The following is a 27,717-nucleotide window of genomic DNA, read 5'->3' as shown; positions in this document are numbered from 1 at the left end:
CAAACATTGTCAGTGTGCAGCAGACACTTCAAACCCCTGGAAAGATATCACCCATGTTGCCTCCCCAGAATCCTGCAGATCCACTGGCAGGATAAGTGTACTAATGTAAGCTTCCTCTCCCAGACTGATATCCCCAGTACTGAGGCACTGATGACACTCGATCAGCTGTAACAGGTGGACAACACTGTTTGCATGCCCAACACAAGACTTTTGAAACAAGTGCTCTACTCCAAGTTCCACAATGGCAAGAGATCACTAGGAGGGCAGAGGAAACGTTACAAGGACACTCTGAAAATCTCCCTAACTAAATGCAACATCCCCATTGACATGTGGGAATTACCTGCCTTAGAACATACAAGCAGGAGAAGAAGCATCTGCGGAGGCACCAATCACCTCAAATGTCACCGGGTAGTGCTTGCAAAAGCTAAGCGTAAACTGGAAAGAGAGCACAGGATCCAGAGCATCCCACCCACCCACCTCATCAAACATCACTTGTCAAACTGATGGTAGAGATTGCAGCTGTAGAATTGGACTATGCAGTCACCACAGAACTCACCTCCCCGGAGTGGAAGCAAATCATCTTTGTCCTTGAGGGACTGTCAAAGACTTCAGCATTTCTGATCTACGGACACTTGCATCTTTTGAAGTAAATGTGTATCTGTTTAATCTTTCTCTGAAAAGTCTTTGGTTTACCACTGATCACAGTGGCATTTAATTTGAACATCGGCAAGTTTTCCTGATCTTAGCAAAGAGGAGTTGTCTTGTTATTGCATAAGTGGCTACAGAGACTCCGAGGCAAGTGTGGGGAGAAGCAGGGGAGAAAGGTTAAATCAGCCCCTAAATTTGAGGAAGAATCTGTATGCCCTTCCCCATGCTGTGTCCAGCCAATGGGAGTTACTAATGCTAGCTGGCAGGAAGGGGAAATCTCCATCTGTAAAGCATGTTTTTTATTCATTGAGTGTCACTGCCTGGGTAGTATTTATTGCTCATCCCTACTTGCCCGAGGGCAGTTGAGAATCAACCACATTGCTGTTAGTCTGGACTCATCTAGGCCAGACCAGGTAAGGATAGCAGATTTCCTTCCCTAAAGGACACTTAGTGAAAGAGATGGCTTTTTCTGACAATCGACAATGGTTTCATGGTCATTGTTAGACTTTGAATCCCAGACTTTCACTGAATTCAAATTCTACCATTTGTCATGGCGGGATTCGAACCTAGGTCCCAAGAACATTAGCTGAGTTTCTGTATTAATAATCTAGCGATAATACACTAGGCTACCACCTCCCCTGAATACAGTCTGTGGAAGGTTGCTGCGGAGGTCAGCAATGTTGCGCTTGTATTGTGCACTTGGATGCAATGCCCAAAGAGGCTCAATAGCCTCCTGAGGTCAGTCAGGGTCACCAAGTTTGTGTCATCCTGTGCCAGGAAGCTCAGGGTAGTATTATGAATTCAGGAGGCACATGAGTTTGCCTGGAGGTCCATGGCAACATTATGCAGGAAGGACATTGATGTTCACGCCATTGTCCATGTGCACTTGTCACTTTGGTCCACGTTGAGGGTGTGAGGTGGGAAGCCTGCAGATGAGGAAGATGGACAACATCTTTGGTAAGAAGATGGACAACAAGCACTCTGCTGATCCGTGTAGGTGGGCCACAGAAAATAACCTCAGTGTTAGTGACTGCAGTGTTACACTAATTTCCAGTAAAGTGCATCCATAATGTCCCAGGAAAGATGCTGAACTGGAGGAGGTGTTCCTGGCCTGGTGATACTGAAAATGTCTGAGAAGGAACTTCTTGGACTCTCCTCATTCAAAACCTCAGACTGATTGTTAAAGGTGAGATTGGAGGAAGGATTTGGTCTGGTGAGAAAGAGGTTAGAGAAAGTGGGAGGTGGATTGATGTCTGGCAGGATCAATGAAGGACATTAATCTCAGCCTGATGCTAAAACCAAGGGGAGATTCATAGTCAAAAGCAGCAAATGTTGCATTACATGTATGGTATCTCCATCATGTCACATCTCAGTGCATGACTGTAACATTGCTGAACACTGTGACCTTGCAAAGCAGTGGAAAAGTTTTGGAAGACTACCAATACCCTTTCTACTGTCTCTGAGGTGCAGGGGAAGCCTCTTCTGCTGGTCCAGATGTTGTTGCCAGACCATTATTCCCCCTGACAATGAGGGAGAACACTTGGAGGAACATCATCACATCCTCTCTACAGTCCAAGATTCAATGCAGATACTGGCATGAAGGCAGGGATAGCATGTCAGAGAAATAGCAAGTACAAACTGGCAAGGATACATTTGCACATGTAGCTGGCAGAGAATGTGGTGGCGCAGGAGTTGGGCAGTCAGAGGGTTGTGGCTGTTGCTCTGGCACCTAGCACATACCTGTATTATCCATCAATGATGACCACAAACCAGAAGCAATAAGGCTACTAAATAAGGTAAGTTAGAAATGGAAACCCTGGTTCTTGCATGAAGCACTTCCAGCAGCCACTGAACTCTGAACTGCTAAGCTGAAATTCAGGGCTTGGCTAAACCCTTTAAAGCTACCCTAACAAGCTGCCTAATTAAGAACCAGGAAGCTCACGTGACTCAAAACATACTGCAAGCTTTTTACTGCTGACACAACATTTTATTCCAGTCAATTACCCGAGTAATGAGTTTCAATGCCCCATTAATTAATTTGAATAAGGTGGATGGGGTCCTGCTTTTTGGACCCACCGACTAGCCATATTATCCAGAACTGGTACGCTGGCATCAGGAATGTGACCCAACATCATCACGCTCAATAATACATTAACATGGATGTGTAACTTTGATTTGATTTATTATTGTCACATGTATTAGTATACAGTGAAAAGCATTATTTCTTACATGCTATACAGACAAAGCATACTGTTCATAGAGAAGGAAACGAAAGAGTGCAGAATGTGGTGTTACAGTCACAGCTTGGGTGTGGCGAAAGATCAACTTAGTGTGAGGTAGGTCCATTCATAAGTCAGACGGAATCAGGGAAGAAGCTGTTCTTGAGTCAGTTGGTACGTGATCTCAGTCTTCTGTTTCTTTTTCCCAACGAAAGAAGATGGAAGAGAGTGGGCCCGATTTTACCATCAAGTTGTGCCCATTTTCGCATGTGAAAACTTGGTAAAGTCAGACGTGAGGTGAGTAGCGCGATCTGTGACCACCTCCACGCACATTTCCCCTTTACCAATGGTCGAAAGTGGCCACGATCGGGACCACGCCCAAAATGGGTGCAATGGCAATTTAACTACATTTCAATGCAATTAAATTGAATTAATGGGCTGGACGCACAACTTTACCACTGTGTTTGCCAATCCCAAATCAGCACAAATCATACATGTTCAATACAAGTCCAATTCAGACACTCCATCAGTGAGGGTTAGTGAGGAGGTAAGTGCATGGCGTCCGATGGCTCTCTGCTACTCACAGGTGTCCTGTTGTTGTGGCCATTTTCTGCCTCAGGTCGGTGGCAGCTCTGTGAGTCGGGAGGTGGGGGGCTGTTGCTCTGCAGGGTCTCTGATGTCCGACTTGCAGTACAGACCTGGGTCTCAGCACTGACCTCTGGTCTTGCGGTGCTGCTGGGTCCTAGTGCACTCAGCTCACTTCCAGCTGAAGGATGTGCACAAAGCCCTTACAAATTACACTGCTGCGGCCTCTCATCTTTGCGACGAGCTGTGATTGTGGGGAACATGTGGCTAGGGGAATGGGGAGGGCTGTGATTGTGGGGAGCATGTGCTGCCCCTTCCACCACCTCCCCCCCCCTCCCCCCCCCTGCCCCCACCCCCACCTCATATGGCAACATGGCTGTTTCTATGCAACCAAACCAAAAGACCTTACTGCTCTTTTGGTTGCTGCTGGAGCTGAGGAAGAGGAGGAAGAATTGTGGGCACAAGAGGCCCGGGCCTTACCATTTCCAGGGCCAGAGGAAGACAACCACCAGAGGCAGGAGGTGGCCACTTCCATTCACCAAGAGAGAGGGCGTAGGAGAAAGAGGGAGCCGAGATCCCGACAGTTCCATGCACGAGTGTCCTTTGAGCAGATGTCAAACACCATGTGCCGCTGACATCTCCAATTCTGAAAGGAGACCGTGCAATACCTGTTCAATCTGTTGCAAGACCTGGCACCTAGAGGCAAAGGCAGCCACTGTCAGTGGCTGTCAAACTGACAGCTGCTCTAAACTTCTACGCAACTGATTCTTTCCAGATCCCAACAGGAGATGTCTGTGGCACCTCTCAGTCTGCTGTGCACACGTGTGTGAGGCAGGTCACTGAAGCCCTGTTTGCCCAGGCTGGCCAGTATATCAACTTCAACCTGGACCAGGCTCAGCAGGAAGTCCAGGCTGCAGGGATCACCGCTATTGCGGGGATGCCATACGTGTAGGGGTGATCGACCGCACATACATCACCCCCAAGGCTCCCCTACAGAATCCATGAAGATTTGTAAATAGGAAGGAGTCCCACTCCCTGAATGTATAACTCGCATGCGATCATCACACATGTCTGCCCCAGACACCCAGGCAGCACGCATGACTGCTTCATTGTCAGGAGCTCGGACATTCTGGAGGCACTTGAGGAGGAGCCCAGGCTGAGTTGGCTCCTGGGTAATATGGGTTACCCATTTCAGACAAGACTGATAACGCTTGTGCAGAGGCCTGGTCTATAGTGAGGCCCAAGTAGCCACCCACATGTTAGTGGAGAAGTGCATTGGGCTCCTCAAAATGCATTTCCAGTGCCTGGACTGATCTGGCTGAGCCCTCCAGTACAGCCCCCTGATCTCCTCCTGCACTGTGGTGGCGTGATGTGCTTTGCACAACCTGGCACAGCACAGAGGTGACCTATTAGAGAAGGAAGTGGACATGAAGGCTGAGCAGTCGGCGTCGCTAGGGAGGAGGCCACCCAACAGGAGGAAGAGGAAGAGGAGGAGGAAGATGAGGAACAGCGTGCCGAGTGGAGAGAGCATTAGGTTAAAGAGATGTGTATTGTCTCCAGGCAGGACAGTAAGTAAGATTTTACGAGCCCAGGCAACTCACGGGGGTTACAGATAGTGCAACATGAACCCAAGATCCTGGTTGAAACCGTCCTCATGCGTGCAGAACTTGGCTATCAGTCTCTGCTCAGTGACTCTGCACTGTCGAGTGTCATGAAGGCCGCCTTGGAGAATGCATTTAACCTGGTGTTGTGAGACTTCTTACTGCTTCCAGTTGTCTGGGATGTTTCCATGACAACCTCTTCATCCCGCTGCCCCTACAATGCCCTGGTGTCAGGAAGGGGGAGTCAGAAGATGTAGCCACAGTACCAGTCTCCTGGCTGGAAGGCTCCAGCATGAGCTCGAGCCCTTCCTCCTCCCTTGGGGTTCCTGTGGGCCCCTGGGTCACTCCATGGGACAGCGGTGCTTCTGCAGTGAGCTCCAGAAGCTCTGGCGTCACCTGGCCCTGCCAGTCCTGGAAGACCATCTGTGTTCTACCCATGTTGGTCGAGCCCTCTGCAATGGCCACTTGAGTCAGGGGCCACCTCTCAATGGCAGTAGCAGTTGCCCTCTGAGACTGGGCCACAGTCTGTAACCCCTCAGCCGTGGTCCTCTGAGGCTGGACCAAGTTCTCAAGGACCTCTGTGTTTAAGCGCTGTCCCACTGGGTCTCCTGCAAGGTCTTAAGCCTCTCAGACATGGGCCACAGAATCTCAAGAAGCCTGTTCAGTCCCTTAGCTGTGGCCTGCTGCAACTTGGCCATCGCTTGGAGCCTGCCTCTCATGGTGAAGATCCCCTGCCCCAGACTTACCACTGCTGATACCACCGTTGCAGTATTGGCCCGGGAAGCAGACAAGACAGGCAATAGTTGATCCACCTGAAAGCTTTGGGACTCCTCCCAACAGCCTCGCAGTTGGTCCAGTGCGGTCATCAGCCCCTCCTGCATTCCCTGGCTCTGTTGCCGCATCACCAGTAGCTGAGGGAGAAGTGATCTCAGAGGACTGGCATGTAGCCTTGGGCCACCTGATTCCTCACCTTCGGCAGGCTCTTATGTGCCAGAGGCCTCAGACATTCCCTCCTCCACCTGTACATCAGCAGATATGTCGTGCTCACCAGACAGTGACACAGAAGTCTCAACACTAACGACCCAGGGACATGTCAGTATCTGGGATGGTGAGTTGTGAGGTGGCAGCTGATGCCAAAACAGTGTCATCCTCAGAAGTCTCTTCACCCATATTGTCCAAGGACTTGTCCGAGCTGTCTTGACCAGGGTGGGCGGGAGCTGCAGCAGGGGCCTGTAGTCCAGAAGGCCCTGGAGCATCCAGATCTGTCCCTACAACACAGGACACAAGGTTAAGTGCAAGGGAGGGAGAGGAATCCGGGATGTCAAACATGATTCATATCTCTCCATTGAATACAGAACACAGCACCAACAAAACTACATCACAGGAACAGGCCCTTCGACTCTCCAAGCCTGTAGCAACCAAGCTGCCCATCTGATATATAATCCTCTACCCTTCCGGAGATCATATGCCTCTATTTCCATCCCACTTACGTAGCTGTAGAGATACTCCTTAAAGGTCATTATTGTACCTGTATCCACACCCTTCCCCTGGCAGTGAGTTCCAGGTACCCAGCACCTTCTCTGTGCAAATAAACATGCCTTATACATCTTTAAACATTGCCCCTTGCACCCGAAACTCATGCCACCAAGAAATTGTCTCAAAGTGATTGAAGGAATGACAGGTGTTCACGCCTTGATGGATCACATCTCCCCTTCCCTTGAGAGCTCTAGCGCCAGGGTGGAACCAAAGCAAAGGTCAATTAATTGAAGGTGAACCAGACAGTAGGGCCAGTAAAACTTGGAGGATAGCAAATGTGGTCCATTATTTAAGAAGGGTAGCAAGGATAACCCAGGTAATTATAGGCCAGTGAGCTTGACGTCAGTGGTAGGGAAATTGTTGGAGAAGATTTTTAGAGATAGGATCTATACACATTTAGAACTGAATAGTCTCATTAGTGATAGACAACATGGTTTTGTACGAGGGACATCATGCCTCACAAATTCAGTTGAGTTTTTGAGGAGGTGACAAAAATGATTGACGATGGAAGGGCCATGGATGTCGTCTACATGGATTTTAGTAAAGCATTTGACAAGGTCCCTCATGGCAGGTTGGTGCAAAAGATTAAATTTCACGGGATCAAAGGTGAACTAGCTAGCTGGGTACGGAACTGGCTTGGGCATAGAAGACAGAGCGTAGCAGTGGAGGGGTCTTTTTCTGATTGGAGGCCTGTGACTATTGGTGTTCTGCAGAGCTCTGTACTGGGATCTCTGCTGTTTGTGATATATATAAATGATTTGGAAGATGTAGCTGGTCTGATTAGTAAGTTTGTGGACGACACAAAAATTGCTGGAGTTGCAGATAGTGATGAACATTGTCAGAGATTACAGAAGAATACAGATAGGCTGAAAAATTGGGCGGAGAAATGGCAGATGGAATTTAATCCAGATAGATGCGAAGTGATGCATTTTGGTAGATCTAATGCAAGGGGGAGCTATACAATAAACGGCAGAAACATCAGGAGTACAGACCCACAGAGGGACCTGGGTGTGCAAGTCCACAGATCCTTAAAGGTGGCAGCACAGATGGAAAAGGTGGTGAAGAAGGCACATGGCATGCTTGCCTTTATTGGATGGGGCATAAACTATAAAAGTTGGCATATGATGTTGTAGTTGTATAGAACGTTGGTTAGGCCACATTTGGAATATTGCGTCCAGTTCTGGTCGTCACACTACTCGAAGGACGTGGAGGCTCTGGATAGAGTGCAGAAAAGATTTACCAGGATGTTGCCTGGTATGGAGTTTCTTAACAATGAGGTGAGATTGAATAAACTAGGGTTGTTCTCCCTGGAAAGACAGACGTTGAGGGGCAACCTCATAGAAGTTTATAAAATTATGAAGGGCATAGATAGAGTGAACAGTTGGAAGCTTTTTCCCAGGTCGGAAATGACAAACACAAGGAGTCACAAGTTCAAGGTAAGGGGGGGGCAAGGTTCAATACAGATATGCGGGGGACATATTTTACACAGAGGGTGACCGGGGCCTGGAATGCATTACCAAGCAAAGTGGTTGAGGCAGACATGCTAAGATCATTTAAGACTTATCTAGATAGCCACATGAACAGACTGGGAATAGAGGGATACAAACGGATGGTCTATTTAGGAACACATGATCGGTGCAGGTTTGGAGGGCCAAAGGGCCTGTTCCTGTGCTGTATTGTTCTCTGTTCTTTGACTCAGAGAAAGAGCAGGCAGAGTGTGACTGCTGATCAAAGAGAGTCCGATGAACTGAAGCGCATTTATTTCAATGCAAGAAGTGTGACAGGTAAGGCAGATGAACTTAGAGCTTGGATTAGTACTTGGAACTATGATGTTGTTGCTATTGCAGAGACTTGATTAAGGGAAGGACAGGATTGACAGCTTTAACATTCCAGGATACAGATGTTTCAGGCAGGATAAAGGGGGATGTAAAAGGGGTAGCAAAGTTGTACTACTGGTTAAGGAAAATATCATAACTGTATTGCAGGAGGACACCTCAGAGAGCACATACAGCGAAGCATTATGGGTACAGCTCAGGAATAGGAAGGTTATAGTCATAATGTTGGGGGTTTACTATAGACTGCCCAACAGCCAGCAGGAGATAGAGGAACAGATATGTGGACAGATTTTGACAAGGTGCAAAAGTAACAGCATTGTTGTGGTGGGAGATTTTAACTTCCCCTATATTGACCAGGACTCACTTAGTGCTAGCGGTGTGGATGGGGCAGAGTTTGTAAGGAGCATCCAGGAGGGCTTCTAGAAGCAGTATGTACATAGTCCAACTTGGGAAGGAGCCATACTGGATCTAATATTGGTAAATGAGCCTGGCTAGGTGGTTGACGTTTCAGTACAGGAGCAGTTCGGGACCGCTTCTCAGTAAGTTTTAAGGTACTGATGGATAAAGGTAAGTATGGTGCTCAAGTGAGGGTGCTAAATTGGGGGAAGACTAATTACAACAATATTAGGCAGGAACTGAAGAATGTAGATTAGCGGCAGATGTTTGAGGTCAAATCCACATCTGGCATGTGGGGGCTTTCAAGTGTAAGTTGATAGGGATTCAGGACCAGCACATTCCTGTAATAATGAAGGATAAATATGGCAAGTTTTGGGAACTAGCAAGAGATATTTTGAACTTAGTCAAAGAGAAAAAGGAAGCATTTGTCAAAGCTAGAGGGCTGGGAATACACAAAGCAAGTGTAGAACACAAGGAAAGTAGAAAGAAACTTAAGCAAGGAGTAAGGAGAGATAAAAGGGGTCATGAAAAGTCATTGACCAGCAGGATTAAGGAAAATCCCAAGGCTTTTTATACATATATAAAGAGCAAGAGTGTAGCCAGGGACAGGGTTGGCCCACTCAAGGTCAGGGGAGAGAATCTGTGCGTGGAGCTAGAGGATATGGGTGAGGTATTAAATGAGTACTTTGCATCAGTATTCACCAAAGAGAAGAAATTGGTGGATGATGAGTCTGGGGAAGGGTGTGTAGATAGTTTGAGTCATGTTCAGATCAAAAAGGAGAAGGTATTGGAATTATTGAGAAACATTAATTAAAGTAGACAATTCCCCAGGGCCTGATGGGATATACCCCAGAATACTGAGAAAGAAGCAAGGGAGGAAAATTGCTGGGGCCTTCAGAGAAATCTTTGTATCCTCACTGGCTACAGGGGAGGTCCCAGAAGATTGGCGAATAGTCAATGTTGTTCCTTTGTTTAAGAAGGGTAGCAAGAATAATCCAGGTCAGACTGGTGAGCCTGACATCAGTGGTAGGGAAATTATTGGAGAGAATTCTTCGAGATAGGATTTACTCCCACTTGGAAATAACTATACATATTAGCAAGAGGCAACATGGTTTTGTGAAGGGGAGATCATGCCTCACTGACTTGATCGAGGTTTTCCAGGAAGTGACAAAGATGACTGATGACAGCAGGGCAGTGGATGTTGTCTATATGGATGTCAATAAAGTTTTGACAAGATGGCAGATTGGAGCAGAAGGTGGAGTTGCATGGGATCAGAGGTGAGCTGACAAGGTGGATATAAAACTGACTCATCATAAAAGACAGAGGGCAGCAGTGGAAGGGTGCATTTCTGAATGGACAGCTGTGACAAGTGGCGTTCCTCAGAGATCAGTGCTGGGATCTTTGCTGTTTGTAATATGTATCTAAATGATTTGGAGGAAAATGGAACTGCTTTGATTAGTAAGTTTGCAGTCGACACAAAGGTTGGTGAATTTGCTGATAGCAATGAGGATCATCAGAGGATACAGCAGTATATAGATCAGTTGGAGACTTGGGTGGAGAGATGGCATGTGGAGTTTAATCCGGACAAATGTGAGGCAATGCATTTTGGAAGGTCTAATACAGATAGGAAATGTATAGTAAATGGCAGAACTCTTAAGAATATTGATAGGCAGAGGGATCTGGGTGTAAAGATACATAGGTCACTGAAAGTGGCATCTTAGGTAAAGAAGATAGTCAAGAAGGCATACTGCATGCTTGACTTCATTGGTCAAGGCACTGACTTTAACAATTGACAAGTCATGTTGCAGCTTTATAGAACCTCGTTAGGCTACACTTGGAATATGGCATTCAACTCTGGTCACCACACTACCAGAAGGATGTGGAGGCTTTGGAGGGGGTACAGAAAAGATTTCCCAGGATGTTGCCTGGTATGGAGGGCATTAGCTATGAGGAGAGGTTGGAGAAATTTGGTTTGTTCTCACTGGAATGACGGAGGTTGAGGGGCTACCTGATAGAAGTCTACAAGATTATGAGGAGCATGGACAGAGTGGATAGTCAGAAGATTTTTCCCAGGGCGCAAGAGTTAATTGCTAGGGGGCATAGACTTAAGGTGCAAGGTGCATGGCGCAAGGTTTAAAGGAGATGTATGAGGCAAGTTTTTTTTCACAGAGGGTGGTGGGTGCCTGGAACGCATTGCCAGGGGAGGTAGTGATTTTTAAGGGGCATCTTGACAAATACATAAATAGGATGGAAACAGAGGGATACATCCCCAGAAGGGTAGGGGGTTTTAGTTCAGTCAGTCTGCATGGTCAGTGCAGGCTTGGAGAGCTGAAGGGCCTGTTCCCGTGCTGTAATTTTCTTTGTTCTTTGTTCCTCAAAGAGGGTAAGGACCCGAAAGTCTTGGTCACCGTCCCCTGTCTTCGTCCTTTCATAAGTGTTGTGCTTAGTCTTCTCCTCTGACTGAAAGAGCCATGAAAGAAATGGTGGCATGACTCCTGCAGAATATCGGGTGGTGGCCCTTAGAGGGCAAGCATAGTGGGGCTCATTGGGGGGGAAAGAAGGAGGTGCTTGTGGGTCAGGAGCTAGAAGCATGCAGGGCGCTGGGGATGGGAGGATCTGGGGGAAGATGCAAGATGGAGTTCAGCATTCACCATTGCTGAGCAGATGAGACCATTGACCTTTTCCCAGCACTGCCTCCTGATTCAGGGGAACCACTACCTTGGCACTGACTAAGGCGGCGACTTCCTCCCAGGCCGCATTTCCATCAATTCCTCTTGGTCTGCATCCTCCTGGGGGGAAGAGGGTATCCCACCTCACCTCTGCTGCATCCAGCAGCCTCCCCAGGTCACCCTCAGAGAATCGGGGGCACATTTTGTGCAGGAATGCCTGCCTGTCTGTCTATTCTTGAGTTTTTAATGGAGCTGCCTCTCGTTAGGGTAGGTCAGCTGTGGGCAGTTTGGCAGAGCATTCTAGCAAATTACATGCAGTTTGCTTGATAGCATTGAGGGGAAGGTAAGTGAGCACTTGCAGATATGCTGATGGGATGATGGGGAGGGGGGCGGTGGATGAGTGCCTCAATAAATGGGAGAGAGAGGGAGGTCTCATATAGCCATCAGAGTGCAGAGGAGATAGGGCCTTGTTAGGGGCAGTCCAGGGTAGGAGTCAGGGGGTTCACTCTGCCTGATATCTGTAGAGTAGAGGGGGGAAGGGTAGATCTCTTTGCCTGAGATGAGTGAGGAGGAAGGGGAGGTCCACTGTCACTCTGCCTGAGATCGTTGGGGGAAAGGGGGAGGGAGGAGGCCGCGATCAGTCTGGGTGGTGGACGGGTGGAGGGATAAGTGGTTCAGTAATGTTGTGGGAGTTGGGCAATGTCTGTGGGGGACAGCGAGATGCATTATCCAGGTGCAATGTGGTCAGAGAGCAGCATTCTATCATTTTTTTCATGTGACTATGCACAGTTGGAGGAGCCGACTGGAGCAGCAATGTTTTGGACGTGATAAGCCCCACCCGCAGGCTTGTGCAGCACAATTCAGAATCACTGATATTTTTTCAGGCAGAGTGCATATTGGGGCGCCGGAGAAAGGGTCTAAAAGTCGGATCTGAAACACTCCCAGTTTCAAGTCCACCCAGCACTTAGAATCAAAATGGCAAAATAGGGCCCAGTATGTCTGGGGTGTGTGGGGTCCTTAATTATGTTGGTTGCTTTTCCGAGGCAGCAAAAAGTGTAGACAGAGTCAATGGATGGGAGGCTGAGTTGCATGGTGGACTGGGCATCATTCCTGACCATTTGTAGTTTCTTGCGGTCTTAGGCAGAGCAGGAGTTACACCCAAGCTATGATACAACCAGTAAGAATGCTTTCTATGGTGCATTTTTAAAAGTTGGTGAGAGTCGTATTGTGAAATGAATGTGTGCAGAGATTGGAGACTTAGGTACAACATCAAAATACTATGGATTCTGGAAATCTGAAATAAACACAAAAATGCTGGATATAATTAGCACATCAGGATGTCCTTACATCAGAACTAGAAAAATTTAAGGATGCTTTAAAGCAAGTGCAGAATCAGTGAAATGGGGAAGGTAGGAAAATAATAAAAGGAAAAGTCTGTCATACTGTGGAAGGCAGAAAAGATTAACTGACAAAGTGTTGATGGTGTAAGACAAAAGGGAGTAGCCATGACAAGTAAAATAACAAAATATAGCAGGAGACTCCAGGAAGCTGGACAAGCCTTCTTTTTTGAGGATTGTGAACATTTAATAAGCTGTAAATGGATTAAAATTACCTGTTGCCAATTGAATTATGAGCAAGGCTAGCTTTATTGGCCATTCCTCGTGCCTTTGAAAAACTAGTAACAAGCCTTCTTCTTGTACTACTGCATTCATTGAGGTAACAGTACTCCCATAGTACAATTAGAGAGGCAGTTTCTAGATTTTGACTCAGCGATTATATTATATAATCTCCCAAAACTGCACTATTTTTTACTCAGATTTGCATTTTCATTAGCATTAGGAGCAACAGCAATCTCAAAACAATTATGAAGTTAATCTGCACGTAGCATTTATAGATGTAACATTTTGAATCTCTGCTGTGAAAGACTTGTGTGGGCACCAATCAATGTCTGAGCAAACAGAAGTAATTCCTGAACAATATTAAGGTAGTTTCAGCTAGACAGCACAATATGCTGTAACTTCCTTGAATTTATAAAAAGAAACAAACATACTTTGCAATCTATTGCTTTCATGAAGTAAGTTCACTAAAATTTGGTCATAAACTTATGAGGCAATTTAGACGACCTAATGTTGTTATTGTGGACAATTCATCATTCATTCATACTACCATGTGTGTGGTCTGTTTGGTTATTTTTAACAATGATTGAAAAAGCAGTTCGATTCTACATGAAGATTGCATGACAACCAATTATTCACCCAAACCACAATATCACCATCAGCTCTGATAGAACATTTCTAACATAAAACTTTATTAAGTAACAAACTCTAAATCTCATCAAGGACAAATAATGTACTGAGGGTCTCTCAGATGCCACTTTTTAAGATCCTAAGCACTCTTCTCCACAACCTATTCTGAACATTTTATTTAAAAGTGCTATGCATTTGTGAACTGTAGGTAGTTCCATATGTGTCTTCCATGCAATGCAAACCTTTTAAAAATCTCATTACAAAAACTAATAATTAAATCTTGTTCAAACCTCAATAAAGATGGGAGAGAATGAGTAAGGTGTGTCCATTTCAACTTGATGTTAGTTGTAAAAGCACTATTGACACAGAGGAGTAAAATTAGTTGAGTTTCACATAAACCACATGAGTGGCTGGCACCAGACCAATTGGAGCCTAAATAGTATCTGGATGAGTAATTACAGCAATTTAAATCAGTACAGTGAGGCAGCTAGAGTTGAAGTTTGTAAATTATGATGGCAACAGAGTCATTAGTGATTGTGGTGAATTTCTTCAAGTCTACGTACAGGGAAATGAAATACAAAACTAAAAGCCTTTCAGACTGTAGCCTAGCATTATAATTACAAGATGTCTAATACAGTATGACTGGCTTTGCTAAGATTCACAAGCCATTTTACAAAGTTCTATGTGAGAACCTCTCTGAAACGTAACACGCATAATAATTGCATTTTACTTGTGTACTGCAGTCCACGTGGCCAGCACAGAGGGTTGTTGCAGAGGCTGTTCATCCTTTTCAAGCAGCATTTTCTGGTCCTCTGAAGTTCTCTTTGGCAATCCAAATGCTGTTCCTTTTACATTAATTATATCAGAAAAAGTGATCTAGAAATATAACAAGAACAGTGAATACTTCTCTCACAAATGAGCCAATTGTCTTTCATGGAACTAAAAATCCACATCATGCTTTCCATGAATGTATAGGTCATTTCCATCATGTGAAATTACCTCAGAATTAGGTAATTCTGGTCAAAGAAGACAGAGGGTAGCAGTGGAAGGGTGCATTTCTGAATGGAGGAGTGTGACAAGTGGTGTTCCTCAGGGATCATTGCTGGGACCTTTGCTGGGAAAATCTAACTGGATTGATTAGTAAGTTTGCGGACGACACAAAGGTTGGTGGATTTGTGGATAGTGACAAAGACCATCAGAGGATACAGAAGGATATAGATCAGTTGGAGACTTGGGCGGAGAGATGGAAGATAGAGTTTAATCCGGACATATGTGATGTAATGCATTTTGGAAGGTCTAATATAGATAGGAAATGTACAGTTAAATGGCAGAACCCTTAGGAGTATTGATAGGCAAAGGGATCTGGGTGTACAGGTACACAGGTCACTGAAAGTGGCAATGCAAGTGGAAAAGGAAGTCAAGAAGGCATATGACATGCTTGCTTTCATCGGCCAGGGTACTAAGTTTAAAAAATGGCAAGTCATGTTGATGCTTTATAGAACTTCAGTGAGGCCACACTTGGAACATAGTGTTCAATTCTGGCCACCACATTATCAGGAGGATGTGGAGGCTTCGGAGAGAGTACAGTAAAGATTTATGGAGGGCAGCAGCTATGAGGAGAGCTTGGAGAAACTTGGTTTCTTCTCATTGGAGCGGCGGAGGTTGAGGGGAGACCTGATAGAAGTCTACAAGACTATGAGAGGCATTGACAGAGTGAATGGTCAGAAGCATTTCCCAGGGTGGAAGAGTCAATTACTAGGGGGCATAGGTTTAAGGTGCGAGGGGCAAATTTTAAAAGAGATGTACGAGGCAGATTTTTTACACAGAGTGGTGGATGCCTGGAACTTATTGCTGGGGAAAGTAATAGAAGTGGTTACAGTAGTGACTTTTAAGGGGTGTCTTGACAAGTACATGAATGAGATGGGAATAGAGGGATGCGGTCCCTGCAAGCGTAGGGTGTTTTAGTTAAGTCAGGTGGCATGGTCGGGGTAGGTTTGAAGGGCCGAAAGGCCTGTTCCTGTGCTGTAATTTTCTTTGTCCTTTGTTCTAATTACTTATTTAAAATTATTATAGAGATGTAAGTTTATTTTAACATCTTCAAATTGTAATCAGGCTGCAATGTACAAGCAAAATATATATTTTCAGAAGAAAATTTGTCAATTGTTGCGTCTTTAAGTTATCGTTTGTGCTCTCTAATACCTTGCTAAATAAATTAACATTTATTCTTGTTTACATGTAGCCAAGTTGAAAAATACTGCTAAGTGAAGATTAGTGTACAAGCCGAGCTATTTCTGTTATTACTTCCTCATTCTTTTCCCAGCAACTTTAACTTCCTTAACCAAAGATAAAATATCTGGGTCCACATCTTCCAATCTCCAGATAGTTAGATGTACCCCCCACAATGCATGACAGGATTCCACAGAAGTTCCAATGCAATGACTCCATGGGAATTGCCCGGGAAGTTTGAGTTGGAGTCAGAGGCCACCACTCTCCCACCCGCTGCGCTAATTGTTTAGCGCAGCAGGCTGGGAGAATCTCACAACAGGCGATTCACGGGATTTGTGCATGTGTTCTCACCCCAATAGCATCTTCCAGCTCCGGATTTCCAGTGGCATCTGCTCTGCGTCAGAAATCGGAGGAGTGGCACGTAAGTAATTTAAATACTTACTTAAATATATTTTAAATGTGACTAGCGGGCCTGGAACTGAAGTCTACAGGCATGCTGGCCTCTCCTCCCCCCATCCCCCTGTCAGAGTGGTTCATTTCAGTGGGGTTTTGAGTGGCTACCCACTAGTGACCTCACCCTGCTGGAGTGAAGTGGGCAATCAGGAGCCCCCCAGAATGTCAGACGGTGGGGGGAATGGTGCCCCCTGGGTTTTGGCACCCTGGCAGTGCAAACCTGTACCCCCACAGCACTCTCCAAGAGGCAAGATGCCAATGCCCAGGGGGCACCTTGACATTGCCCGTCAGGCATGGGGCAGTGTCATAGCCGATGGGGGAGGGAGGAGGGTTGGGTCTGGCCCGGACACATCTGGGAGGCCATTGATGGAGGGTTGGGTGGATCGCACAGCCGGTGATGCAGGAGAGTGTGGTAGAGGCAAATTGCAGCAAAGCCTTCAAAGAGAATTGAGTAACTATCTGAAAATAGAGAATTTGCAAGGCTACAGGACAAAGACTGCGATGGGACTAGCTGGGATGCCCTGACAGGGTGCTGACGCAGTGGCACAATGATTAGCACTGCTGCCTCAGAGTGCCAGGCTTGTGGGTTCATTTCTTGCCTTGGGTGACTGTCTGCGTGGAGTTTGCATGTTCTCCCTGTGTCTGCGAGGATTTCCTCCAGGTGCTCCGGTTTCCTCCTACACCAAAAGATGTGCAGGTCAGGTGAATTGGCAAGGTAAATGTGTGGGGTTACAGGGATAGGGTGGGGAAATAGGGTCCGGTTAAGATGCTCTGCCGGAGAGTTGGTGCAGACTCAATGGGCCAAATGGCCGCTCCTGCACTGTAGGGATTCTATGATCCTTTTGTGCTGTAACCATTCTCTGATTCTATGATTTAAAGCAGATGAGATGCTCAGAACCATGCTACTAAATTATTTAAAAGCCTACCTCTCCACTTAATGCAAGAAGCTTTTCTGCTTCCTCGTTGGTGAGCGTATCTTGCAAACTGTCTGTAACTGCAAAGGTAGTTTGTATTGAAGGGGTTACTTGTGCTGCAGTAAATGTATCCACGGATTTTGATGTTTGGTCTGTTTCTGGAAGATTAACTGAAGTTATTGCAGTGCTGTCCAAAGTCACTGTGGTTTCTTCCGCCAGTTTGACTTTATGATCAACTTCCGTAATCTAAAAACAAAAGTAGCATAATTAATTTTAGAGAGATATTTTAGTATCAAAGAGGTAATTAATTAACTGAATGGTTGGAAAGCCTTGCACAGCACATTCCCTAATTTTTGATACATGCACTCAAACGGCAGAAAGTTGCCCCTTCATTGTTCACCTTCAAATCTATAACTTAAATCTTAGTTCATCAGCTTTTATTTGGAGGATTTTATGATTCAATGTATTATGGCTTGTTTGTTTCTGCTCCGTCTATTTTATATATTACTTTCTTCCCTGTGTCACATATCACTCATTTCCCAAATAACTTAAGCACCTCTACTTCTCTTTGGCCACCTTCTAAGATATTGGAGGTGATTTTCAAACGTCACCATACCTGGCACAGATCGGCCGATCCTGGAAAATAGTGTGAGGGCCTAAAAGTTGGCTCTGCACCTGGCATCAAACACTTTGCAATTGTCCTGGTCTCTTTCTACTGTCGCAAACTCAGTCGCAGTTTGTTGGGGTCACGATGGGAGGAGGTATATCAGGGGTCATGCAGCAGAACCCACCAGGAGGGTCTGATGTGCCAATGTAGGCAACCCATGACTTCAATACCATTATTCCAACAAAACTCATCACCAAATTTTGTGGCCTGGGCTCTGCTCCACCTTCCGCAACTGGATCCTTGACTTTCTAACTCAGAGACCGCAATCAGTAAGGATAGACACCAACACTTTTTCCATGAATATCCTCAATGCCAGTGCCCCGCAAGGCTATGCCCTCAACTCCTTGCTAAACTCTTTATACACTTATGACTGTGTGGCCAAATTCTGCTCCAACTCCATTTTCAAGTTTGTTGGTGACACTGTAGTGGGTCAGATTTCAAACAATGACGAGATGGTATACAGGAAAGAGGTAGGGAATCTGGTAAAATGATGTGATGACAATAATCTCTCCCTTAATGTCAGTCAAATGAAGGAGCAAGTCATAACTTCAGGGGGTGTAGTGAAGGACATGCCCCTGGGGATGAAGTGACGACGATAGAGTGCTTCAAGTTTCTAGGTGTTCAGATCATCAACAATCTGTCCTGGACCCTCCATGCCAATGTTATAGCTAAGAAGGTTCACCAATGCCTCTAGTTTCTCAGAAGGCTAAGAAAATTTGGCACGTGCAGTGTGATTTTCATCAATTATTACAGATGCACCACAGAAAACATCCCATCCAGTTGTATCGCAGCTTGGAATGGCTCCTGCTCTGACCAAGACTGCAAGAAACTACAAAGGGTTGTGAACCTAGCCCAGTCCATCACACAAACCAGCCTCCCATTAATTGATTCCGACTACACCTCCTGCTGCTTTGGGAAAGCAGCCAGCATAATTAAGGACCCTCCCGCCCTCCCTCCCCATCCCACACCCACCCCCCACTCTCTTCTTCTTCCCTGCTGCCACCAGACTCTTGAATAGTCCTATTATATATTAAACTGATCTTTCTCTTCACCTACCTGTAACTACAACACTATATTCTGCACCATATATTTTTCCCCTATGTACTTCATGAGCAGTATGTTTTGCCTGAATAATCTGCAAGAAACAAACTTTTCATTGTATCACAGCATAATGACTTCAGTCAGGCCTACTGGAGTCTGAACTCCCTGATTAAGGATCTATTTGATGGATCAATCAGGGAGTCTTTCTGGGAGTGTCAGTTCTTCTGACACCCCCGGAGGTAGACTGCTAACAGATAGCACTCTGTGTACTGCTGTTAGAATTGTAAGTAAAGGGATTTTGGTGAAGGGACTTCTTCCTCCACAGACCTATTACATCCAGTACATGAGGCAATAATTCAAATCAATCATTCAATCAACCAACCTATCAAGAACCATGTTGATTCAGTTTTGAATCTTCCCTCCCTCTATTTAGGAAACACATTTAAGTTTGGAGTCACAGCAAAATCCATTTCAATTTCATAATATGCTTTTGCTGTTTTCAATTTACTTTAATGTGATTTTAGCGAAACCATTTATTCATTCATTCTTTTTTAAGTTGAAACGAATATGCTATTCAAACAATTACAATTTATTTTACATCACAGCAATTACAGTTAAACTGTACCTTTTTGATCAGCTTTTCAGCTCTGTGCTGAGAATCTGTCACTGATAACTTTCCTGTAGGGAACTTTGAGGTTACTACACTATCCTCTTCTTTCTGTGCAACTGTGATATCTGTAGCCTCCTTTAAAATGAAGATTATTTTTTATTACTTTATATTTTAACATTGATCTGATATGCATGCCTGTACTGTTACTATAATCCTTGAGATGCCAAACACTAGAGGGCAGAAATATCCCTCTCACTAATGCTCAGGATTTGTGAAAATACTATTTCTTAAATAATTGACAATTAGGGTTTATTTTTATTTCTTAAACAATGTGTATGAATTGAAGCACTGTGTTAAAATTAAGCTGCAATTCAGAAGAATTCCAATAAATCTCACACAAAAGCAAAATAGTCCAGATGCATGGAAGGCTGGTCATATGGACATGTGTCTGGCAGAAGTGTGCAGAGCAAGTGACATCAGCCAGCTTCTGATTTGGTGCCTGACCTGCCACTTGGACTTTGCAGGCAGAGCCTGCTAACAACCTTTGTTAAATACTCCTATCTGAACAAGGGACTCATGCTCACCAACATCCTCCCCGTGTCAGCTATCCCCTACCAGCCCTGTCCCTACCTCCACCACCATCAGCACTATTTAAATACATCAGCATGGGATTTTCAGGTGAGGTACTCCTGACTTTTTTTTGCTGCTGTGGAGTTAGTAAAGCAGAGGTATGCTGTGTTTGGAATCAAAAGAGAGTGGTACTGGACTTTTTCAAGAAGTTTACTAATATTTGAAGATGATGAGCAAGAAGCCCACAATCGCTCATGGAGCTCAAATTAAAGCTCCCCTTGGGCTGCAGCACATCAGGGAGACACAGCATAGACAGCTGAAGGGAAGCTGTGCACAAAGGGATAGAAGGACAAACTACTTATGGTATTCGGGAAATACTTCTCTTACATCAGCTTCAGCCAAGAGCAACATCTAAGGCATCTACAATTTGTGCCACCTTCTTGAAGCAGGACTGCTACCATAAAAAAGGTGCTGCCAATGGCTATGAAAATCACTATAAGTCTCAATTTCCACACCTAAGGCACCTCCGAGATTACAGGTGTCGATATAATCAACATCACAGAATTGTTACAGCATATAAGGAGGTCATTCGACGTGTTGTGACAACAATGCTTCTTCCAATGAACAATTCATCGAGAGTCATCCCCCAACTTCTACCCGTAACCCTGTACTTCGTTCCTTTTCAGATAATAATCCAAGTCCCTCTAGAACGCCTTGAGTGAACTACATTACAGTCTCAGTTAGTGTATTCCAGACCTTAGCAACAGAATGCATGTGCTGTCTTACTGCCTGTAATCATTGTATGGAAAAAGGTGTGTATTTTCTTACTCTTTGAATATGTATTCCAATTAAAATATTAAGCAGCAAGTTTTTGTGAGTTTTAAAATACAAGTTATTTACTGTCATGCAATTATCCTGAATTAATGCAATGGCACACACTAGATCTCACATACACACACAGATTGGATACAGATAAAATTAGTGCCCTTTTGTAGATTTACGCATGGGGATGGAGGTGTAGTATAACAGCCATAAGTCCTCTTCTTACCACCCATCTGTAAATAGAAAGTCATTTAGATTTGCACCCCCCCTTTTAAAAGTGGTGGTATATCTCCCAACCCCTCCATGTCATCCAATTTCTATTAATGACCAGCCAGCAAACACATGGTTAGTGAGAGGGTTAGTTTATTTTGTACACACTCAAATGTAGGAGAAGGGTACACTGAAAGAGAGGTGGAGAAAGAATAGATTTACAGGGAAATAACCAAAGAAAAAGAATTATTGTTTCACATGTGTTTAGAGTCCAGATTCAAATGTCCTCTGGTGTTTTGCTTTGCAGAGGTCAGCAGGTTGAATACTGATACTGGATGATTCACTTTTCCAGCACAGATCACATTCACAAGAAGACAGACATGCAGAGATGAATCAGTCTTGCAGGCAATGGTACAAAAAGTCCAGTAACTCCAGTAGAAACAGTGTAGATGGGGCCAGGCATTCAAGCCTGGACAGAGCCCTTTTCTGTGTTGCTGCTGGGTAGATGGAAAGATGGCAGACTGAGCATTGTAGCTCCGCAAGGCAATGTTACAATCTCTACTAGCTAGGCAGGGGAGAAGCAGTGGTCATGTCAAATGACTCCAACCTCTCCACTTTAGTTTTTACAGACGGTATACATCCCTTTGTCTGGATTCCTGAGATTGTTAATGTTTCAACCATCAAGTCTTAATGGGAGGTTGCAGGGTCCATCATCCTAGCATATGAATTGGCTCCTTTTGGCTCAGTCTTGCTTATGAAATGTAGATTACCTTTGTATAATTCTCTTTGAATTTGGTCTCTGCAGCCCAGAGTCTTCATTGCATTTCAGAGACAACGAGATGCAGGTTTCCGCAATATTTCTAAATAGCTCTTATTGTTCAGAGATCACAGCTATACATAGCTTCTACTATTTTAAAAAGTCATTGTCCCATTTAAACATGATGATTTATATACATAAAAATATAGAGTGTGTGGTGGTCTTAGTCCTGTTACACAGATTACAGTTAATTTGGTCTCTGATTACAATTTCTGATCTTCCTAATGGCAGGCTTCTGGATTCTTGGTTGAATTTGGTGGTTTAAAGATAAACTAAAGGTCTTGTAAAGCAAAGCATTCACAGTAGATTGTAAGATTTCTTGTTGTCAAATATTTAGGAGATTGGTTCTTAGGTGAAGACGATTGGCTGACTGGCAGAAGGCAGAGAGTGGGGATAAAGGGGTCTTTTTCAGGATGACAGCCAGTGACTAGTGGTGTGCTTCAGGGGTCAGTGCTGGGGCCACAACTTGTTCTTATAAGTCACAGGTAGATAGGTTTCTGATAGACAGGGGAATTAAGGGTTTTGGGGCGAAAGCGGGAAAGTGAAACTGATCCACTTCAGATCAACCATGATCTTATTGAATGGCGGGGCAGCCTTGAAGGCCTAGTCCTGCTCCTATTTCTTATGTTCCTATAAGTCACGGGTAGATAGGTTTCTGATAGACAGGGGAATTAAGGGTTATGGGGAGAAAGCAGGAAGGTGGAACTGATCCACTTCAGATCAGCCATGATCTAATTGAATGGCGGGGCAGGCTTGAAGGGCTAGATGGCCTACTCCTACTCCTATTTCTTATGTTCTTATGTTCTTTTCATAATATACATTAATGATTTGGAAGAAGGAACTAAAGGTACTGTTGCGAAGTTTGCAGATGATACAAAAAGATATGGAGGGACAGATACTATTGAAGAAGTGGGGGGAGCTGCAGAAGGACTTGAACAGGTTAGAAAAGTGGGCAAAGAAGTGGCAGATGGAATACAATGTGGAAAAGTGTGAGGTTATGCACTTTGGAAGGAGAAATGGATGCATAGACTATTTTCTAAATGGGAAAATATTTAGGAAATCAGGAGCACAAAGGGACTTGGGAGTCCTTGTTCAAGATTCGCTTAAGGTGAATGTGCAGGTTCAGTCGGCAGTTAGGGAAAGCAAATGCAATGTTAACACTCATGTCAAAAGGGCTAGAATACAAGAGGAGAGATGTACTTCTGAGGCTGTATTAGGCTCTAATCAGAACCCATTTGAAGTATTGTGAGTAGTTTTGAGCTCCATATCCAAAGAAGGATGTGCTGATCTTGGGAAGGATCCAGAGGCGGTTCACAAGAATGATCCCTGAATTGAAGAGCTTGTCATAGGGGCAATGGTTGAGGACTCTGGATCTGTACTCGTTGGAGTTTAGAAGGATGAGGGGGGAACTTATTGAAACTTACAGGATACAGCGAGGCCTGGACAGAGTGAACAGGGAGAGGATGTTTCCACTAGTAGGAAATAATAGAACCAGAGTGCACAACCTCAGGCTGAAGGAACAATCTTTTAAAACAGAGATGAGGAGGAATTTCTTCAGCCAGAGAATGGTGAATCTGTGGAACTCTTTGCTGCAGAAGGCTATGGAGACCAGGTCATTGAGTGTCTTTAAGATATAGATAGATAGGTTCTTGATTAATAAGGGGGTCAGAGGTTATGGAGAAAAGGCAGGAGAATGGGAATGAGAAAAATATCAGCCATGATTGAATGGTGGAGCAGACTCAATGGGTCGAATGGCCTAATTCTGCTCCTATGTCTTATGGTGAACTGCGGAACCGGAACAAATTAAGGGCTTTGGCTGCTTGATGGCTTGCTGAGAATTTTACTCTGAAATACAACAGTTGAATATAAGATAATTGTAACTGAATAACGTTATCGATATAAACAATGGAGGCGACATTACCAAAGAAATCCTAAGTGCCAAATGAGCGTGAAAGTGGGAGAGTTTCCCACTTTATTGCCAATATTGCCAATAATATTTTATTGCCAAAAATTTGAAAAAATTGAGGTAGCTCTTATCCCAAATGTCATACTACAGCTTCTTAAGTTGAACATCAATGTGCTAACATGGTATCAAAATTTTGTATTCATAACATTACTTTTTGTCAATTGATACTTCTCATTGAATTTTACAGATTGCTACAAATGTTTTATTGCAACATCAAAATACAACAGTTGAATATATGATAATTGTAACTGAATAACATTATCAATATAAACATTGGGGGCAATCTTACCTAGGAAATTCTAAGTGCCAAACGAGCGTGAAAGTGGGAGAGTTTCAGACCATTTTTTTGGCGAGGCCACAAATGAAATCAAATGAAAGTTGTTTTCAGAGTAAGGTTCTCAGACAGGTTGATGATTGATGGTTTGATGAGTCTGCTGGGGTAAGAAGGGTGCAGTTCGTGAAACCAGTTTCAATCACATGAATGCAGGTTAACACTTCTGTGGCCCACCCAGTCTAATTTGAATGGGAGAGACCACCATGAAGCAATGTGATATTAACAGTAGCCACTGAGCTTCAATGGCCCATAACTTCCTTCTATCGGTGGAAAGCCACTGACTACCAGAATGGAAAAAATTATGTACTTACCTGCATTTAAAAATCACGATCAGGTCAGTAGCCTTCGACCTGGGGCGAAACAATCTCCACAGGCCCCACCACGGCACAGGAGAGTCAGAATCTCACTAGCCATTCACACCCTGCTGTCGCTACAGCAAGAATTTGGCTCAGCAGCGGGACCAGGAAATCTCGCCAGCATGAATGGCCATAAGATTCCAGCCAAGGAGTCTAGCCACACCCCCTGTGATGAAGCCAGATTGGGAATGTCCTTTGAAGTCAATGCTTGAAACAGCAGTTTCATATTGAAGACAGTAAGATTCCCTACTATTATAAAGGTTACTGTTATAAATGCTATTGTTATTGGCTCACCTAAAGTGTATTTTTTTTATTATTATTGGAAATTATTTATTCAATATTTTAAGTGAACATGGGTTTTGTTATTTGCTTTGAATCTGTGGAACTAGTATATAAATCTGCACTCTATTATTACATAATTTAACATGCGACATGCATTCCCTAGTGTGAGCAGCCAGCTTTCTGGCAGGCTGAGACCCCACCCCCTCCTGCTACTGGCGGGAATCAGATTGTGCATACCTTTTTGAATGAAATAGCCTTAGATTTCATTTGTGGCCTCTCCAAAAAAAAGGTCTGAAACTCTCCCACTTTCACGCTCGTTTGGCACTTAGAATTTCTTAGGTAAGATTGCCCCCAATGTTTATATTGATAATGTTATTCAGTTACAATTATCATATATCCAACTGTTGTATTTTGATGTTGCAATAAAACATTTGTAGCAATCTGTAAAATTCAATGAGAAGTATCAATTGACAAAAAATAATGTTATGAATACAAAATTTTGATACCATGTTAGCACATTGATGTTCAACTTAAGAAGCTGTAGTATGACATTTGGGATAAGAGCTACCTCAATTTTTTCAAATTTTTGGCAATAAAATATTCTTTTTCACAGTGGTTAACATTGCTGCCTCACAGCACCAGGGAGCTGGGTTGATTCCCAGTTTGGGTCACTATCTGTGTGGAGTTTGCACATTCTCCCCGTGTCTGCATGGGTTTCCTCCAGGTGCTCCGGTTTCCTTCCACAGTCTGAAAGACTTGCTGGTTAGATGCTTTGATCCAAACAGGTGCCAAAGTGTGACAGCAAGGGGAATTTCACAATAACTTCACTGCAACGTTAATCTAAGCCTTACTTGTGACTAAAAAGTAAACGTTAACTTTAGCAGTTATGTTGCCTTATTTCTATAAGCATGGAGGGAGGGAAGGGAATAAGGGGTGGAAAAAGGGAGGGAGGAAAGTAATTGAGGGATGGAGAAAGGGACAGAAGGAATAGAGTCATAGAATCCCTACAGTACAGAAAGAAGCCATTCAGTCCTTCGAACTTGCACCAGCATCAACCCTATCCAGGCCCTATCCCGGTAACCCCTGTTAATCTCCCTGACATTAAGGGGAAATTGAGCATGGCCAATCAACCTAACCTGCACATCTTTGGACTATGGTAGGAAACTGGAGCACCTGGAAGACACCCACATCGACATGGGGAGAACGTGCAAACTCCACACAGGCAGTTACCCAAGGCCAGAACTGAACCGGCATTGTGAGAGAGCAGTGCTAACCATTGGGCTAAAGGAGGTGACTATTGCTCCCCAAAAGGTGCCTGGGTGCACAAAGGCAAGGCAGCCACAGGTCAGATGCTGTGGAGGGGTCCTTCAAGGGAGCTAGGGATTAGGGTGCTAGGGATGGGCTGAAGGGGGCCAGGTCAGGGGTTTGCTCTGGGATGAGGGTCATGGTAGGCCAGGTTTAACATCCCTTAATGGTACACAGCACAGTTGCAGCCTGTCTGTCCTAAAATCCTCTCACAGGGCAGAATCATTCTGCAGCTCATCTCTTGGAACGCATTTCACACCCCTTGAATTTTTAATACGCTTAGAGTTTTACTGAAGCCATGCGCCTGCTTTGATCCTATTGCATATGTTCGTTCAAAGTGAATTTTACACCCCATTAACTTTTAAGAGGCTCTATGGTTAGCCAGCTGGTGCCTGCTTTATACAACCTATTGAGGTTGTTTGTTTATACAGCATTTCATGCCCGATTAACTCACAAGATATTTCTTGATTGTACACCTGGTTCTGGCTGAACTCAGCTTTCTTAAAAAAAATAAACTATTTGATGTCAGAAGTCTGTGGTTTGTCTGAAAGATTTTTTTCCATCCAGGCGGCTGGGTCCACTCTTTTTTTTTGAACGACTATGTACAGAGCATTGAAAAGGAGCTACCAAATTTTGGTTGCCAATGGCCTGCGTGTCTGGTGGAGCAGGACTTATGTTTTAGGTGGAAGGGAGTAACAAGACTGAAGGCTTGCTGCACATCACCCAGAGAGAGAAGGCTGGGCAGTAATGTTCAGGGCAGATGGAGGCGGGGTGGGGGGTTGCAATATGGGATTCACCATTTGTTAAGAGGCTGGTAAGATTACATTAGGGAGACTCTTAAGACTAAAATAAACGATGCTGCTTACAAGATGTGGCAAAATCCAAATGAATGCTAAAGCTTATTACAGACACACCAAACCAACTTTGAAAGTACTTTTTAATGGAACCAACAGCCTCACAACAACCATTTTTAAAAAAAATCTTCCTTTCACTTTGTGCATTTTAAATATCTTTCAAACACATTTACAAAAGATTAGCCCACCAAAAGAACCAACACCTCCCCCTTGCGACCCCCATATGTCTCCTGCCTCTATTTGCTGCAGCTAGAACAACAATATATGTAAATAAGCAAATGTAAATACTGACTTAACATTGGAGCAAGCAGGAAAAGTTAGCGCTGTCCCATTAGTTTTAATTGAGCCAGTGCAACACAGTGCTTCCACGTGGACACTTTTAAAACACCAACTCAGGACTTTAAACATGATGTGCTTTTAATGCGCACATCAGTGAATAGGGACTTCCGTATAGTCTCAACGTGCATGTGCAGAATATGATCTCCACAGGTGAAGATTTAACAGAAATTATGGGCCAATCTTTCCCTTTATTCAGTATGAAACATGGAGACAGGC

The 27,717-nt window shown here is 44.3% G+C and overlaps 1 protein-coding gene across 1 annotated transcript in view; it reads right to left on the bottom strand.

The window, feature by feature from the left end:
• The window catches only part of ttc6 (tetratricopeptide repeat domain 6), a 268,411-nt gene that overhangs the window by 188,237 nt on the left and 52,457 nt on the right, over positions 1–27,717 (bottom strand). The window contains exons 6-8 of the mRNA XM_080201905.1: positions 19,662–19,781; positions 17,341–17,574; positions 14,466–14,611 (exon numbers count right to left, since the gene is read on the bottom strand). Coding sequence (XP_080058031.1) covers positions 14,466–14,611; positions 17,341–17,574; positions 19,662–19,781 — 500 coding nt within the window. The remainder of the gene's footprint in view (positions 1–14,465; positions 14,612–17,340; positions 17,575–19,661; positions 19,782–27,717) is intronic.

Source organism: Carcharhinus amblyrhynchos, chromosome 14, assembly GCF_965287045.1.
Source record: "Carcharhinus amblyrhynchos chromosome 14, sCarAmb.v2.hapA, whole genome shotgun sequence".
Taxonomy (NCBI): domain Eukaryota; kingdom Metazoa; phylum Chordata; class Chondrichthyes; order Carcharhiniformes; family Carcharhinidae; genus Carcharhinus; species Carcharhinus amblyrhynchos.
This window is presented reverse-complemented; position numbering and strand designations above follow the sequence as displayed.